Raw genomic sequence first — 16485 nt, forward strand, 5'->3', positions numbered from 1 at the left:
AATTCTATAAATCAGGTGTTTTTCTCCCCTAAAGAGCTTGTTGTTAAGCCTTTACCAACAGACCTTTAGATGTAATATTTCTATGGACCCTTGGCTGCTCTGTGAATAAGACATGACAGCACAAAACAGTTTAGTTGAGGCACTTTATAGGAACACTACCTAATTACTTCTCAATAATTGTTACAAATATTTTTCTCTAATGAAATGAATATGTCATTTTTACTTATCTCAAAAATTTTAGAATAGCAACAAAAGTTGACTACCTCAAAGAAACAAGATTATCACAGGCTTTGGAATTTACTTCGGTAAGAAAAAGGATTTTGATGTCATGTGAATTCATGAGAGGGATAGTGGTAGCAGTGCAGACTTGCTATTTGGATAGAGGGTCACACACTTTACCAGAAAGAAAGAATTACACCGTACATTATAAAGAAAAACTTCAACTGACCCGCATTATACAGGAAGTGTTAAGAAACAATGTTAATGGAGGCGTACTTTGCAGGTTTCATTTTAGTTTGTTTTTGTTTATTTTTCCAGATTTTAAAATATCAGATATTGAAAACCAGTTCTTAGGGTTAGATGAATTCAAGAGAATAGCTGAAAAAATTCAATAAAGACAGGGTAAAAGACCAGAATTTCTGCTAGAAGTGAGTCACTGATATTGCTTATCCACTTTCTCTTTCAAAAATTTCTGAAAACACACCCTACAATTTTCCAGCCTCTTTTCCACTGTATTCTACTAACAAACTCTAGTACATATTTTTTTGTTGTCCTAATTTAATTTTATATTATTCTATTAAAATGGGAAAAATAAAAAGCAAAACAGAAACAAAAATCTCACATTCCTGTAAAAGTGCTGGGGGAAAAAAAAATCCAAATTCAATAAAAATCTTTCATCTAGCAAGAAGTCTGTATTTTTTTTTACTGTGTGTGATGAGTAATAGCCAACATAGGAATTAAGCTAAATTGAAAAAAGAAAGTCAAGAAAAGCCTTTGGCGATCTTTGATTTATTTAGTTCAGAAGTTTTGGAAAACAAATATTTATTTCTCTCATTTACTGAATTTTGTTACAAATAATGCATCTTTATTTTTTGCTGCCTATTTATTTATTCTGTAATATCCAACTTGAATTATTTCATATTTTTCTTAAAAATCTTGTACTCTAATGACATATTTGAATATTTAATTTTTATTTTAATAGAAATTAATGTCTCTTTTGATCTATTTTACCCCACTATTTGTTTCATTTTCAGTTTCCATTTCTCCACTCATTCCTTAAACATATCCTCAGATTCTGTCTATATATTTCCCATGGTATTACATTCAGATCTTATGGTTTCACGTGCACTGATGTTTGCCATTTTACTCTCTCAAATCTCCCCTGAGCTTCAGACATACATATCCAGCTCCAGTTGAATGTGATTGAAAGAACACTTAAAGTCAACAAGTTTATAAGCAAACTCATCCATTTGCTTCCATACCATTCTATTGTATTTCCTATTATGTTTGAGGGTAGAACCATCTATTTCAGTGGTTTACAAACTCTATTTAACCCACACAGAGCATACAGTAACAGTGTCTTTCTCCAGCAATAATTCTCTGTTAAGGAATATTTCCTTGAAGTATGCAGGCAAATATATAAAAAACATCCTATGCATGGAAGGAATAAGAAAACTTACAGGATGCATAAAATAACAAATCTTAATACCAGTGCTTGGAGAGAAATTTATAGCAGTGAAAGCCTATATTAAAAAAAGATGAAAGCTCTCAAGTTCATAACCCACCTTTTCTCTCTATGAAACTAGAAAAAGAAAATTACAGTACACACAAAGCAAATAGAAGAAAAGAAATAATAATAATCACAGTGGAAAAATCAAATAAAAAAGAAAAATAATAGAGAATATAAAGAAAGCTAAAAGTTAATGTTTTGAAAAGAAACAAAATTGACAAACTTTTGGGCTAGACTGACCAGACAGACAGACAGGTGGGGAGAAGAGATGGATAAGAAAGTGAAAAGACTGGAAGGAGATATTTATATATCATACTACTGATAAGGGACTGGCATCGAAATACATAACTTACTCTTACAACTTAATAATGCAAATAAAAAACAAACAAAAAATGAGTGAAGAAAATTCAAATAGATATCTCTCCAAAGAATATACACAATGGGCAATAAACACATGAAAAGATGTTTAACATCTTTAGTCGCTGGAGAGATATAAATTAAAATCACAGGAAGATGCCACTTCACATCCACTTAGATGACTATAATCAAAAGGTCAGATAATAAAAACTGTTGGTGGGCTTCCCTGGTGGCACAGTGGTTGAGAGTCCACCTGCCGATGCAGGGGACACGGGTTCATGCCCCGGTCCGGGAACATCCCGCATGCCGCGCAGCGGCTGGGCCCGTGAGCCATGGCCACTGAGCCTGCGTGTCCGGAGCCTGTGCTCCGCAACAGGAGAGGCCACAGCAGTGAGAGGCCTGCGTACCGCAAAAAAAAAAAAAAAAAAAGTGTTGGTGAGAATATGGAGTCATGGGAGCTGTCACTCATGGGTGGTGGAAATATAAAATAGTACGGCCATTTTGGAAAACAGTTTGGCAGGTCCTCAAAATGTTAAATATAGGATTATCTTCTGAATAGTCAATTCTGCTCATAGATACATATCCAAGAAAATTGAAAACATATGTCCACATTTAAAAAAAAGCACATGAATGTTGACAGCAGCATTATTTATACTAGCCAAAAAGTGGAAACAACCCGTGCCCATCAAACGATTAACTGATAAGTAAAATGTGATATACACATACTACTGATACATGCTACAACATAGGTGAACCAGAAAGCACTATGCTAAGTGAAAGAAGCCAGTAACAAAAGACCACATATTGTATGAAATGTCCAAAATAGGCAAATCTATGAGGACAGTTAGATTAGACAAATCTATAGAGACAAATAGCAGGGATGGGTGTGGAGTATGGGGACAGACTGAGGTTTTTGGGGGACAGTGACAATGTTCTCAGCTTAGATTGTGGTGATGGTTGCATAAATTTGAATATGCTAAAATCCAATGACTTGTAAAAAATTCCAATAATTTATTTTGAAATCGAATTTTAAAAATGTGTAGACTCAGTTGTTTGTTTGTTTGTTTTTTTTGTGAAAGAAATCTGTAATTACAGATTTCTTAATGATTTAAGCATCAGGTCAAACTCCAAGTATTTTATAATAGAGATACTGGTACAAATGCACACTTTCTTATGATTTTATCCTAAATTTTTCCTTAGCTTTTCATTTTATGTATTTTCAACCTTACTTCTACTAAATACATGCAAATTTTTATTGCACTGACTGGTCAACACATCTTAAACTAGCAAATCTAAAACTCGTGCTCCCCAGATCAGTTCAGGCACAAATATTTTAATAGTCTGTCAACATTCATATAAATTGTTTGAAACTTTCCCAGCAATTTTCATAGATTCATGTAGAATGAGTTTTATGGTTTTCTGAACACAGGTCAAAGAAAAAATTAAAATTCTTTTAAAGAACTTAAAAATTTAAATTCTTTTATTTGAAAATCTTAAATTTCACTTTTTATTCCTGCTTACTTCCTAGGCTTACAATGTAACTGTAAGTCTTTGTGTTTTTACGTTCACTGTGATACAATTATCAGTTGACTACCATGCCCAACAAGTTAGAGAAATTTATTGATTCTGATAGTAAAAGAAAAGTTAAAAAAAAGAAAATAGTGTATGTGCTCTCATTGTACTATTACTTTGGAAAATAACTACAATTAATTATTATGAGACTTAAGACTACATGTTGTTTTCTGATTATCTTTAATAATATAAATAACATTGCATTATATATATTATTACATCTACATTCAGAAAATCAATAGAGCTGTCCTCAGTTGTCTACACTGCTACATGTCTTACCTTTGTCTTGGCAAGCTGATGAGGGGTTGTTTATGACATCTCTTGCTAAGGCTAAAGAGCTTGTGTACAATTTTCTGTGCCTTTAGGAAAAGTTGCTTCATGCTGTTCTCCAGTTGTTCATAGCGGCGCTGAAAATTAGAGTCCATTGTCCACAAATGCATTATGGTAGACGTGTTGAGGAAATAATTCATGGGTAGCCTTTTCATAAAGAACTTGAATTCATCTGAAAAAATGTCAAAATTCAACACTTTAATAATAAAATAATTATTTTCCCTTTTCCCCAAAACACATTTAGTATGTTAATGTTTAAAAAGAATACAATCTATTATTTTCTGTGTAGCAAATTAATGGCAAGAAGGAAATTTTTTTATGCTTTAGGATTTTCGTTTTTTGTTCCCCTCAAGAAAGAACATTCACAGTAAAAGATAATTAAAATAATCATGCTACAGCAAATAATGGGGGCAGAAAGTTTAAGGTGAACTTAATTTTTCCACATTCTCCTTTCGATGGTATTTGAATTTGATGATAATGAAGTTCTTCCCATAGGTAGTGGTCATTAATCTAGCTTTCATTTTTGGCAACAGTATTAATAATTTGTTCCAAGTATTGTTCATTAAATAAATATTCTCAGAAAATTTCATTAAATCAGTATATATATATATTATCATTACTAAATTATTATATTGTTTAAGGAAAAAGAGGAAACTTTTATAGTGTAAAATATAATATTCAACTATGTACTCTGGTTGTTCCCTTAGTAACTGACCACATTTCAATTTGTTTAAACAACAGTTTAAGACCTAACTGTATACTTAAGAGAAAAAAATAAAAAAGAATTTAAAGCTCCAGTATTGGCTTTTTGTGTGTGTCAATAATTATTATGTCTAAATTATTTTCTTTTCAAATGTCTAAGTAACTAACAGTAGGAACAAAAGTTGACACTACAATAAAATAATCATGTAAAAGGTCTATTAATTATCTCAACACAGAAGAGCCAAAAGATAGAAACAACCCAACTATTCATCAATAGATGAATGGCTCTACCAAGTGTGGTATATACATAAAATAGAATATTACTGAGCCATAAAAATGAATGAAGTTCTGATGCATGCTACAACATGGATGAACCTTCAAAATATCATGCTAAAAGTGAAATAAGCCTGAGAACAAAGGACAAGTATTGTATGATTCCACTTATATAAAATATTTAGAATGTTCAAGTTCATTGAGACAGAATATAGATTAGAATTTACCAGGGGATGGGGGAAGAGCAGATGGGAAGTTTTTGCATAATAGCTATAGAATTTCTGTTTGGGGTGATAAGAACTTTTTGGAAAAAAGATAGTGGTGATGGTTGCACAGCATTGTGAGTGTAATTAATGTCACTAAATTGTACGTTTAAAATGGCAAATTTTATGCTATATACATCTTACCACAAAAATATTTAAAAAAACAGAAACAAAGAGAGGAGAGCCTTCTCCCCATCTCTCCTTTTCTTCTTAAATATTATGATCAAGGACTCAAAACATAAACTTTTAATTTATTTTAGTATTTCTTTAAAGGATTTATTGTGTTTAGCATACCACATTGCCCCCAGTTCCATGTTGGAGTGGCTGGGTTTCCTCAGCATATATACTCCAGCACAGGACAAGATCTGGAAAATGTTTTCAGTGGCTGAAGATGTTTTATTTAGTAAGTGATACAAAACCACATTTTAGTTACTATTCTACCCATAAAAGTGTTATATTGCATGCATTAAACCTCAGTCTTTCTGTGTCTTAATTTCCTCCTTTGTAAATGAGATAGAAAGTTTTGGATAATAATAATCTCATTTTATTTTAAAATTCTATGATGTTACAGTTGTTTTAAATGACTGTCAGTTTTAAATATCCAATTCAAAAACAGTTGTTTTCAAATAGCCAGTTATAGGCGTTAGTGTTTAACTGAACTTGGACAAGGTAATCTCATTTTATTTTAAAATTCTATGATGTTACAGTTGTTTTAAATGACTGTTAGTTTTAAATATCCAATTCAAAAACAGTTGTTTTCAAATAGCCAGTTACAGGCATTAGTGTTTAACTGAACTTGGACAAGGTAAGTTAATACCGATTCCTTATTAGTAGAGAATGGCTCAATTGCAGTGTTTCAAAACCTCCAAATTATCATCCACATTTAAAAAAATATGCCATTTACATGGGAAAAGATAAACTACACTGATACATATACATATTTAAAGCAACTAATTTATAGTTTTATAAATCAGGACTATTTCAATAATCAAATCCAAACTATTTCATCAGTGATGGAAAATGCAACATTTAAACAATTAACAGAAAATTATATTCATGAATTTTGGGGTTGATATTTTTTCTAGAGGAAATAAATACAAAGTTCTGGGATCTTTTGGACATTAAAGGTATAGACTTTACCAGAAGAACAAGGAAAAATAAAACAAAAGGAAAAAATAGGACATTTTATTGCAGAATCTATGGGGAAAGATTTTTGAGGATATATCCATTTGATGTGCTTCAAATAATTTTTTTAAGTAAGCAGGGTATAAATAAGAGATACATTTTAAAATTCCAATTTCACAGTACCCTACATTTTGTTTGGTCCCATATGTCTCTTTTGAGAAACTCTCTCCTTTGAATAAAGGAGTTCGTGCATGGAAACTGGAAAGCATTCCTTGGATTATTCACAGAGCAGATGCCACTACTGTGAAAACTAATCATTCATTTCATTGTCATCTTTTACTTGAACACTTTTGATAAGCCTTTATTGTTTCATGGGTATGCATATTTTAGTTATTTTCATTGTTTGTTATAGTAGTATTATGAAAGTTTCTAAATCAGTAAATTTCATTCACGTTAAAGAATATGTTAATTTATTTAATTTTACCAAAGTGTATGTAATAGTGTATGTCCGCTGAAAACTGGCACTATGTAATTTCTAAGAAACAGTTTTAACATGACATTTGAATAATTACTTCATTATGAAGTCATTAAGAGTCACCACTGACAGTCACCCAAAACATTTATTGGACACCTGTTGTGTACAAAACATACAGATGTTTCAGTCTATGAGTGAGAATATGAATAAACCTTTCATCTTATTTTTTAAATGACATTAATATTAAATATTTTTAAATGTTATAATAACATCTTATCTAAAATTCATTCTACTTAGAAGTCAATAGAATCTCCAGAAATATTCCTGTGGATATCTTTTATTTTTGGCAATTAGTAAAGTTCTTATTTATAGAATATGAAAATGAAATTTGAATGATACGTTAGAATTATTATATAAATCTAGAGATTTACATAACTACAAAGAGAAAAGATAATGATTAGGGGACACCAGATAACACTTTACCCTACAATAATTTCCAAACCCATGTAGGAGATAAAGTGCTGTTGCTTTTCAAATGGCAAGTAAACAATGACTAGTCATACTTTTTGGGGGGATAAATTTATAAAAGAAAACAAATTAATGTCATATAAAAATAGCCCAGGAGAAATACATTCAATATCTGAATTACTAGAGAGAGATTAATCTGGAAATCCCTGTTTGCTAAGTATGTATGAACTGAGTACTTTTGCTCAGCATAGCTTTGAGGACTATAGAGAAACAAAACAACAACAACAATAATACTAGTGGTAATAAACATCCTGTATGCTGGAAGGAATTTACAGTCAGTCAGTCGTCTTCGCAAAACTAATTCACGTGAAGCAAAAAATAATACGAAGGTAGTTGTATGATATTAATGAATTTTGTGGAGGTGAAGAGAATTAGGGTAGGTGACGTCTTTCCAATAAATTACAGAAGACTAGCCAGGCACCATGTTAATTCTCTAGATTACAACTATTCGTCCATTAAAAATGAGGTTTTTTCTAAAATAGCTGAGCAAGGTTTGTTGGTGTTTTTCCCCTCTCCTCTAATGCAAACTCTAGTTAACATCGGATATCTAATTAGCTAATTTTGAAACTAATTCGCTCTCTCTCTCTCTGTTAACACGAGTTCTTACTTTGGTAGGAACTCAATTTTAAGTGCTTTAAATATTAACTCAATCCCCCCAATAATCCTTCATGTAAATTTTACTGGAGCTGTTATGTATGTAGAATGCCAACGATTTTTAGTTTCATGACTTCAATGTCAGCAAAAATATTTTATTAATGCTACTGCATTTGTATATTGATCTTATGTATTTATATATTTATGCACTTTATTCTCATGCTTCACAGTTGAATTAAATAGGTAAGAGTGGAGAACAGAACATTTTCAGGGTGTAAAAGAACCAACCATAATACATAGAGGCTGATTTGTGTTTCTGCCTTTATTGATGAGCATGAAAATCATTGACAAATGTATTGATAATGCATTTTCACATATTCAGAACCTCTGATCAGAACTGCTTTGGAATATATTTTCAAAGGTGTTCTAAAGCATTCTAAATTTTCTAGAGCTTTGGGAGCACATAAATTACTTCCTCAAAAGTGTAGAAAAGTAATCAGATACTTTTGTATTATTTTGAGACAATTTCTTGAGTTATAAATCCACCAAAATATCCAAAACAGAAGCTGTTTCCATTAGAAAGTAGGACTATGGGTAGGGAGGACTCAGGGAGGAAACTTTTGCTTTTATGGTATTTATTATTTCATATGAATGTGTTATTTTACTAAAATTTAAATAAATACTGTGAATCAGTAAAAAACATAGCCAAAAAATACTATTAAATTGTCAGTACACTATGTTTATATCTTATGTTTCATACATTTACATAAAATGTTATTATTTAGTGACTTGCTAATTTAAAAGTAAAAGCATACTGGCTCACATTCCATGTTTTTTTCCTGTATCAATTAACATAGTGGTACACTCAAAGTATCTTTTCAGTAGAAATGACAACGCAATATGGATAATAATTTCAAGTATTATGAAAGCATAGCAATAGTCTTACTACAATAACAAAATATTGTACAGTATATAGCAAAGTATGTAAAGAACATGGACACAGAGCAATCTTTAAATGAAAGGATGTAATAGGCAAAAAAAAAAAATGTGTCAGATATATAAGAAGAATCCATGCAAACATTTGTTTTTAAGCAGGAAGGATAATCATTTCTCATTTTGTGATACTACTGGTCTAGTGTCTTCAAATTCCTCTCTCCTGCTTATGTTTGTAAACACAGGATTTTTTGAAATAATACATGTTAATAACATATTCTAGTAACATAAATTTTCTGTAATCTGTAAGTTAAAAAAGCAAACATTATCTCCTTATACTGAATGCAGTACCGAGGCCTTATCTATACATGAACACATGGCAAATATAGTCTGTTTCTATGGATGGATTTTTGTTTATCAGTTTGTTTAGCTTTCAGTAGGTTTATACCTTTACGGAGTACCACCTCCAATGCTGACAAATAAATATCAAACTACCTACCATTGGACCTCAAAGTTATTGCTCAACCAGAATCCCTTCAAATAAAGCTGTTTCTTGTTTCTTGAGAATCACAGTTTCCTAGAAGATAGTATGGATTCTTCTATCTTCCTCTGATTTTCAAGGACAAAGATTTGCCTAGCAAATAAATTGTGAACATTGATGCTCCAGAAATGCAAGCCTTAAGTAGGTAAGACACAAACTGAGAAACAAATGCAAAAGTGCGTAGGAAGAAGGGCTGATGGGGAAAAAAAAGTCAAGACAGAGAAAATTTAGGTAATGGGTGCCCTGAATGGCAGAAGTTACCAATGGCTGAAATGACAATCTAACCTTTGACGGAGTGCAATGAATAGGCAAATTTTGAACCATTCCATAATCCTGACTAGAACTGGTTGATTTTTAACTTTTACAAAGTATTTTATTTCCTCCAAACATTTCTCAGGGACTATTTGAATCACTTGTACCAGTTTAGAATTTTGTCAACAGTAAATCACTGAGAGGACTTTGAGTGGTCACATATCAATGCAAGTCTATTCAAACCGTTCTATAAGCCACGGGTATAGAGTTTACGATGAAATTGACAAAATACCATAATGCTGCATAAAGTAAACGGCAAGCCTGTTTAATAGCTTGTGAACTGGCCAATTTTCTGAGGCTACAAAGGGGTTCAAGCGGGCATAAATCAGAAGTTGAACCTAATTCCTTAGTAGCTGCCTAGAAATAAGTTGTGCTTTCCCTGACCATTTTCTTTTTCTCTGAAAGATAAATCATATTTTTATATTAAAATACTTCAATACAGCAAGACAATGAATCTGTCCTTCATTGGACTGCCCTGTTTATGATCCCCTCTTCAAATGTTTGAGAACTTACCCAAACAGAGCTTTATCTCTATAATTATAACTAACTATGTTATTTCTATAGTTATAGTTTTTCTCTCTAACTATAAATAACTAACCCTAACTACAGAACAGGCAAGACCCAGGTCTTCACTTTCCCAGTGGCCTTGCAGCTACAGAGTGGATGCATCATCTAAGCTATAGAAATCAGGTGTACCCACGCAGAGTTTGGATCTTAAGCTGTTGATGCAATAACAAAGAGGATGCCTAGAGCAATTCTCTAAGGAGACAGTGGTTACAGCAGTAATGGTAGTGCTATTGTATGGTCAGGCCACTCAAGATGGCTGTTCTCTTGCTCTCTGTCCATCCCCTGCTTGACCAGTGCCTGCTTCACCTACACCCCACTCACATAACTGACCTTCCTAAGTACTTGCCCCAGGCTTCAGCTAGTGATTGTTCTAGCTTTAGATCAGAACTCTCCACTATGCTTATCAAAGGGGGATGACCCTCTGCTGGTTTCCTTGGCAACCAATAAGCCAACTTGATGTCAATTCCCCTATAACTGGTAACCTCCCCCTGTCTATGGGAGCAAAGATGGCCACTCTATCCTGTCCTGGTGCCTGCAGCACACGATGGAGTATCACTCCAGGACCTTGCTTCAGACATGTAAGCTTCCCCATCCATTAAACCATTGAGGTCTCTGTCACTGACTCTGGGCTCTTTCTTCAGTCTTGAAGCTAGGCAAGTACAAGCTTTTCAGGCCTGCGGGGTGCAGCCCGACAGCGATCCACTGTTCATTGCATTTAGCAATGGTGACCTCACTAAATAAGTCTTCTGCAAGATTTTTCACTTGGTCCCAACTATGTAGCACAAGAGTATGCTTCTCTAGCTTTCTTGATGATTCTATATGCTACCCAATATCCTTTAATAGATTCCTTATCAGGTTTGGTCAGCTAGACCCTGTTTTTCTTACTTGCAGCAAAAAATCTGGGTGATAGAGGTACTGGTATAAGAAGTGGTTTGGAAGAGTCTCCATGGACAATAAGGAGAGTATGTGCTTGGTTTTCTAGATTAGTTGGAAAAAAACACTTTTTAAATCCATGCAGTATTAAAGGTGGAAGTTTGACAACAGAAGTACCACCTGTGCTCACCTAGAATGAAGAGTTTGTTGTAGAAATGGCATTTGGGATTATGTGCCTACATAGAACTGAATGAGGAACATAAAAAATTCAAAGACTGAGGGTGACTTGGTTACTACAAATAGAGATAGCTTGCTTAAAGAGCTCAAAATCCTATACTTTTTTTTTTTTTCCCTCAAAGCACAGAATGAGTACTGGTGAGTACTGGAGACTTTCAAGGACTGTGCTAAAGGGATCTTTTATCTCTTGCAGCTGTAGGGCTTCAAAACAAACTTTTATCCCAAGATTGAATTTAAATTCCTGCCAGATCTGTTAAAGTTAGAAAGAACACTGAGAAGAGGTGGGAACCTGGGAACTGGAAGGTAGATGTGGGGGACGACTGGGATGAACTCAGAATAATCCAAAGCATTGATGCTTACTTTCTTTGTCCCCACGAAATAGCCCCTTCTGTCCTGCCTGATGGACTAACCCTGTCCTGCTTTCAGTCACTGTAATGATCTTAATCGAAGGAATGACCTTTGTTAGGAAGCCAATGTTCATCATGTCCCACTTTCATCACCCATCATGTCCCAGGGGAGTTTATTGAAACTATTCCAATTTTCCAATGGTTATCAAGAACTTGCTGATTTTTATTGGAGAAAGGACATTAAATGCATTGGTAAAAAGAATACCTGCCAGCATCTCTGACGAACATTGTATTCTGTAGGATGGGAACACCAGTTACTGTGAAAATCTGTGTGAAATCAGATGGGATCTCTGGTTTTAATTAGGATAGAATTACCCCTCTGTGACTGAAGCCAGCTATTAACAATCAGAGGCACAGTGGACACGGGTACTGTAATAGGTCCCGTGTATTACTCAGAAAAGGTCTAACCTGTAGGAGTTTTAGAGTTTGCTAATCAGGTCATGGTCCCTCGGGATTTAAATGTGGAACCAGTGCGGTGAGGTCCTATTTAATTTGTATAATAGAAAAAAAAGTTAAGTCTGCAACAAAGGCCTGACTTGAGTTTTCATGAGCGAGAAGAATGCTGTCCCTGGTCCTGAATAATTTCAAGGACTCAGAACTCCTGCACCACAGTTTAAGTAGAGCAAATAATTCCTTTGCATTGTGAATTAATTCCTTGGGCTCCTAAATGCCACAATATTCCATGAATTGGAGAGTGGCCTTATAGAAATAAGATAGCAAATTGGGTTTTCCTTGAATCCTCAAATCAGGTCCAGTGGGACCCTAACCCATGCCGTGTTTATTTTCCCAGTCTCTGAATAAAGAATTAGAATAGAGCATCTGCTCCCTAGCCTATTAAGTAAAATCTATAAAGGAAAGATAAAATGAAGCTTCCCTCTCCTATGAAAAGACTAAATTCAAAGTGTTGTTGCTTGTTTTCTATGCTTGACACCGTTGCAGGAATTAGAGATCGGCTCAACACTGAAAATTTTGAGAATAATCATCATATTCCATCTCTAATTAACTCACATGTTGGTGATAGCTCAATCATAGAGTAACTCTAATTAAAACTGCCATTCCAGATGTGGTAGCTTACTGGTGGCAGGACTCCTCACACTAGGGATAAAGTTTCTTCTCTGGTACAAACTCTTTTCTCTATCACTGTAAACAGGGAATACTAGAAGCAATTTTCTTTCCTATGCCAGCTGCCAGAGTGAAACATTCCTATTGTATTCAAGGATCAAATCATTTCGCAGCCTATGTGTGACAACTTACTTCACAGGAACGCACACCGTCTCATCCTGTCACGGGACATATATTGTTAATGACATCATACTGAAAAGATGTGAAACACACAAGTGGCGGGTATCCTGGCTGCTGGCCCATATTTTAGCTGTGTGCAAGGTCTGCAAATACATTTTGTGAAAACTCAAGCATCTGATGCCTGAGTGAACTTTCTGAGAGTCCAGTGGATATCTTGTCCAAAGCAAAGAACAAGTAACTATTCCTCCAGCTCCCTTTAATAACAAAGATGTACAGATCTTGGAAGTAGCGGCAGAGGAATCACCTGGTAGCATTACTTACAACAATGACTTCAGTGATCTGTCTCGGGATGTCAGAGATGCCAGCTGCAGATTCTGTTGCTCCTTATATCCTCAAGCAATCACTCTTGCTATGTGATTTAGGAATCGTTCCTGGCACAGCCTCAGGGCCAGGCTCTCCATTTCCCCTGCTGATTCTGTGAGTAATCCAATCCGATGTCTGAACATAAATTCTTTTTCTGCTGCAGTCAGATTCTATTCTCACAAGAATGCTGACTGATACAGCTAATGGGGGCCTCAAATGTAATTAGAATCTGGAGTTCAACAAGAGTATAACAAATATTTATTGAGTGTCTAATGTGTGCCAATCACTATACTAGTTAAGTGCTAAAACTACATTAATAATCATTTTTGTAGCTATGATAATAGTACTTTCTTCATAGGTTTAGCAGATTAAATTAGGTAATTATGAAAATGTAACAGAATACCTTTTACACAATTAGTGATAAATAAATGCTAGCTATTATTTTTCTTTTTATAATTTATTCTGTGATTCTATGTGTGTTGGGCTGAGCACTTTAAGCGAATTATCTCATTTAATCCTTCCAGCAGTCCTAGGAGATGGGCACTATTATTTCGGCATTTCACCGAGGAGGACTTGTGCCTTAGCAAGGTTCAGCCAATTGTTCAAAGTGACACAGTTATTAATTAGAGCCCAGAACAAAAGAAGTCTGAAAAAAGTATGGCTCCTGCCTTAATAAACATAAACTCTTTTGGGAGTTGACAGAAAAATAAAATTATTATTCCCTATATTTAAAGACTGCTTTTCTTTGGTAGACTTTTCACAAATATTATCACATCCAATCTCATAATAACCCTGCAATAGGATCGGCAGGTTTTATTGAGATTTGATGTGAAACAATTTTGAATTAAGAGATCATTACACAGAGTCAACTGTGAGAGAAAAATGAGAAAAACAACGGACTCAAAGAAATATAAAAGGAGAGACCAGTTTATATTTTTTCTGAGGGGCAGGACAATGTTTTATTTTTCTTTGTATTCTCCCTTTACAAAAGCCTAAGACAGCACATTACAGATAGTATGAATTAAGAATGTTTCTTAAGTGGCTTAACCAATTGACCAGATCCAGAAAGAAACAGTTGCAGCTAACTATAAACATGTATAGAATAACTCATTTGGAAAAGCAGAGTTTGAGTTTAGTCATATAAAATATGAAGCCATGAGTGACTCATGTGGGAAAATAAAGTTGAAATAAGATGTGTAGTACAGTTCTAAGCCTTAATATTACTATGGAAAAAGGATTTCAGGTTGAAGGAAACATTATGAGATAAAGGCATAGATAAATGTCTTAGTTTTATGGATAAGAAACTGACAAATGGGGTTCAGATGGTAAAGTTACAGTGTATGTGAATTTCAGAGTATTGATAAATAATCAAAATATCCTGCAATGACATGTAATCATTAGTTATAAACAAAACTGTAAGTACATACTCTTGATTGCATAAGGATTTTTCCATCTGGTATATTTTAAGTATCAAGCACTCTTCTAGGCACTTAATTCTCTTAATTCTACATAGTAGTTATTGCTGTTAGGCCCACTGTATTAAAACCATACCTATGACCTAGAGATGCTGAGTAAATTTTGTCAGGTGGGAAGCCTTGTAAGTAATGCCTAGAGAAAAACTGCTGAACACAGAAGCAATATCTGCCATGAGATCAAATCCATCTGAAACCTTATACCCACCATCAGAGAATCCAGAGCCAGGGTGATGCTGGTGAGAATAGAATTTACTTCATACTCTCTAAATAGGAAGTAATACTTAAAGGATATATACTTTCTCTTGAAACAGAAAAAGTATGCCAGTCACCACCCCCTGCCCCTTATACACAAATTGTCAATTTTTGCAGCAGTTTTTATTTTTCATCAATAATGAAAAATGGAGGCCAAAGAAGTTTAGTGATATCCGTATGAACACAGGTCTACAGAAAAGTTGAATTAATACTTAAACTAAGACCTTTAGCCCATAATCTGTCTTTTATACTACGTGACCATCTTAGATGTCATAAACATACATGAAAATATATAAGCAGTATTAAAATAATACTAATTCACATGTTATTTAACTATTAGAAACTATTTCCGAACAGGACAATTTTTAAAACTATGTAAATAAAATCACGATTTTTATAATGTTCAAATTGGCAAATTTATAATTAAATACAAGCATTAAGGTTTTTATCTTAAGTTATTCTTATATAGTTTATTCCAGGTATAGTTCCAAGTATAGTTAGGACTCTCAATACACTATAGAAAAATTATCTTAGTCACTTCTCGCTTGATGGAATCTTAATAAATTATCTTAGAACTTTGGAAAACCGAACTTTAACAAAGAGTAGACACACCTTTCTAATAGTGAAACCTCTGAGAAAAAATTACGCCAGATCCTGCACAGAAAGGACAGGGAGAGTGTATCAAGAGAAAAAAGGCCTCTCCACAAGCCACAGGGCGTGTCTCTACACACAGCTAGGCAGGATGGGAAACCAGGCAGTTATTGGCTCCATGATATTCAACTGAAATCTGTTTTTTTTCCTTCCTTTTTCACAAGTCCTACATACAATTGAAGTATATACTAGAAGAAAAAAATATGATAAAATATTCATTAAAACAGCATCAGTACCTGTGGTAGCAAATAAATGCCTAACCTATATAAACCTATATATGTGTGTATATAGATAAATATCCTAATTCCATCCTCAAATATTTACATATTAGCTTTAATGTAGAATTAAGAGATGTTATAATCTCTATTTTTATCATGCCATGATTGAAACTGATTCCTCATATTTCTTGTTGAAAGCCTTTTTCTCTGAATTCAATTAACCAAATACACTGTGTGTTGTGTTCCTCCAATAGATTTTTCATATTACTCAAATTTGTCAGGAACTTGGCTTTTTGAATAAAGACAATATGTGATGCTTCCAATTGTTCATGCTTAGTCTATTTATTCCAAATGGAAACATCTCAGACTGTGGCGTTTACACTTTACCCACTGCTGGCAGTCGTGCTCAGTTGTTTATCATGAACTTGGCACCATCATCACCAATCCAAGGCTGAGAACTCTTTCC

General features: G+C 33.9%; 1 protein-coding gene across 1 annotated transcript in view; it reads right to left on the reverse strand.

The window, feature by feature from the left end:
* The window catches only part of BRINP3 (BMP/retinoic acid inducible neural specific 3), a 213756-nt gene that overhangs the window by 77838 nt on the left and 119433 nt on the right, over positions 1 to 16485 (reverse strand). Inside the window, exon 5 of the mRNA XM_007461248.1 lies at positions 3938 to 4160. Within this exon, the coding sequence (XP_007461310.1) occupies positions 3938 to 4160 (223 nt within the window). The remainder of the gene's footprint in view (positions 1 to 3937; positions 4161 to 16485) is intronic.

The sequence above is a fragment of the Lipotes vexillifer genome, unplaced genomic scaffold, assembly GCF_000442215.2.
Source record: "Lipotes vexillifer unplaced genomic scaffold, Lipotes_vexillifer_v1.1 scaffold66, whole genome shotgun sequence".
Classification (NCBI taxonomy): domain Eukaryota; kingdom Metazoa; phylum Chordata; class Mammalia; order Artiodactyla; family Lipotidae; genus Lipotes; species Lipotes vexillifer.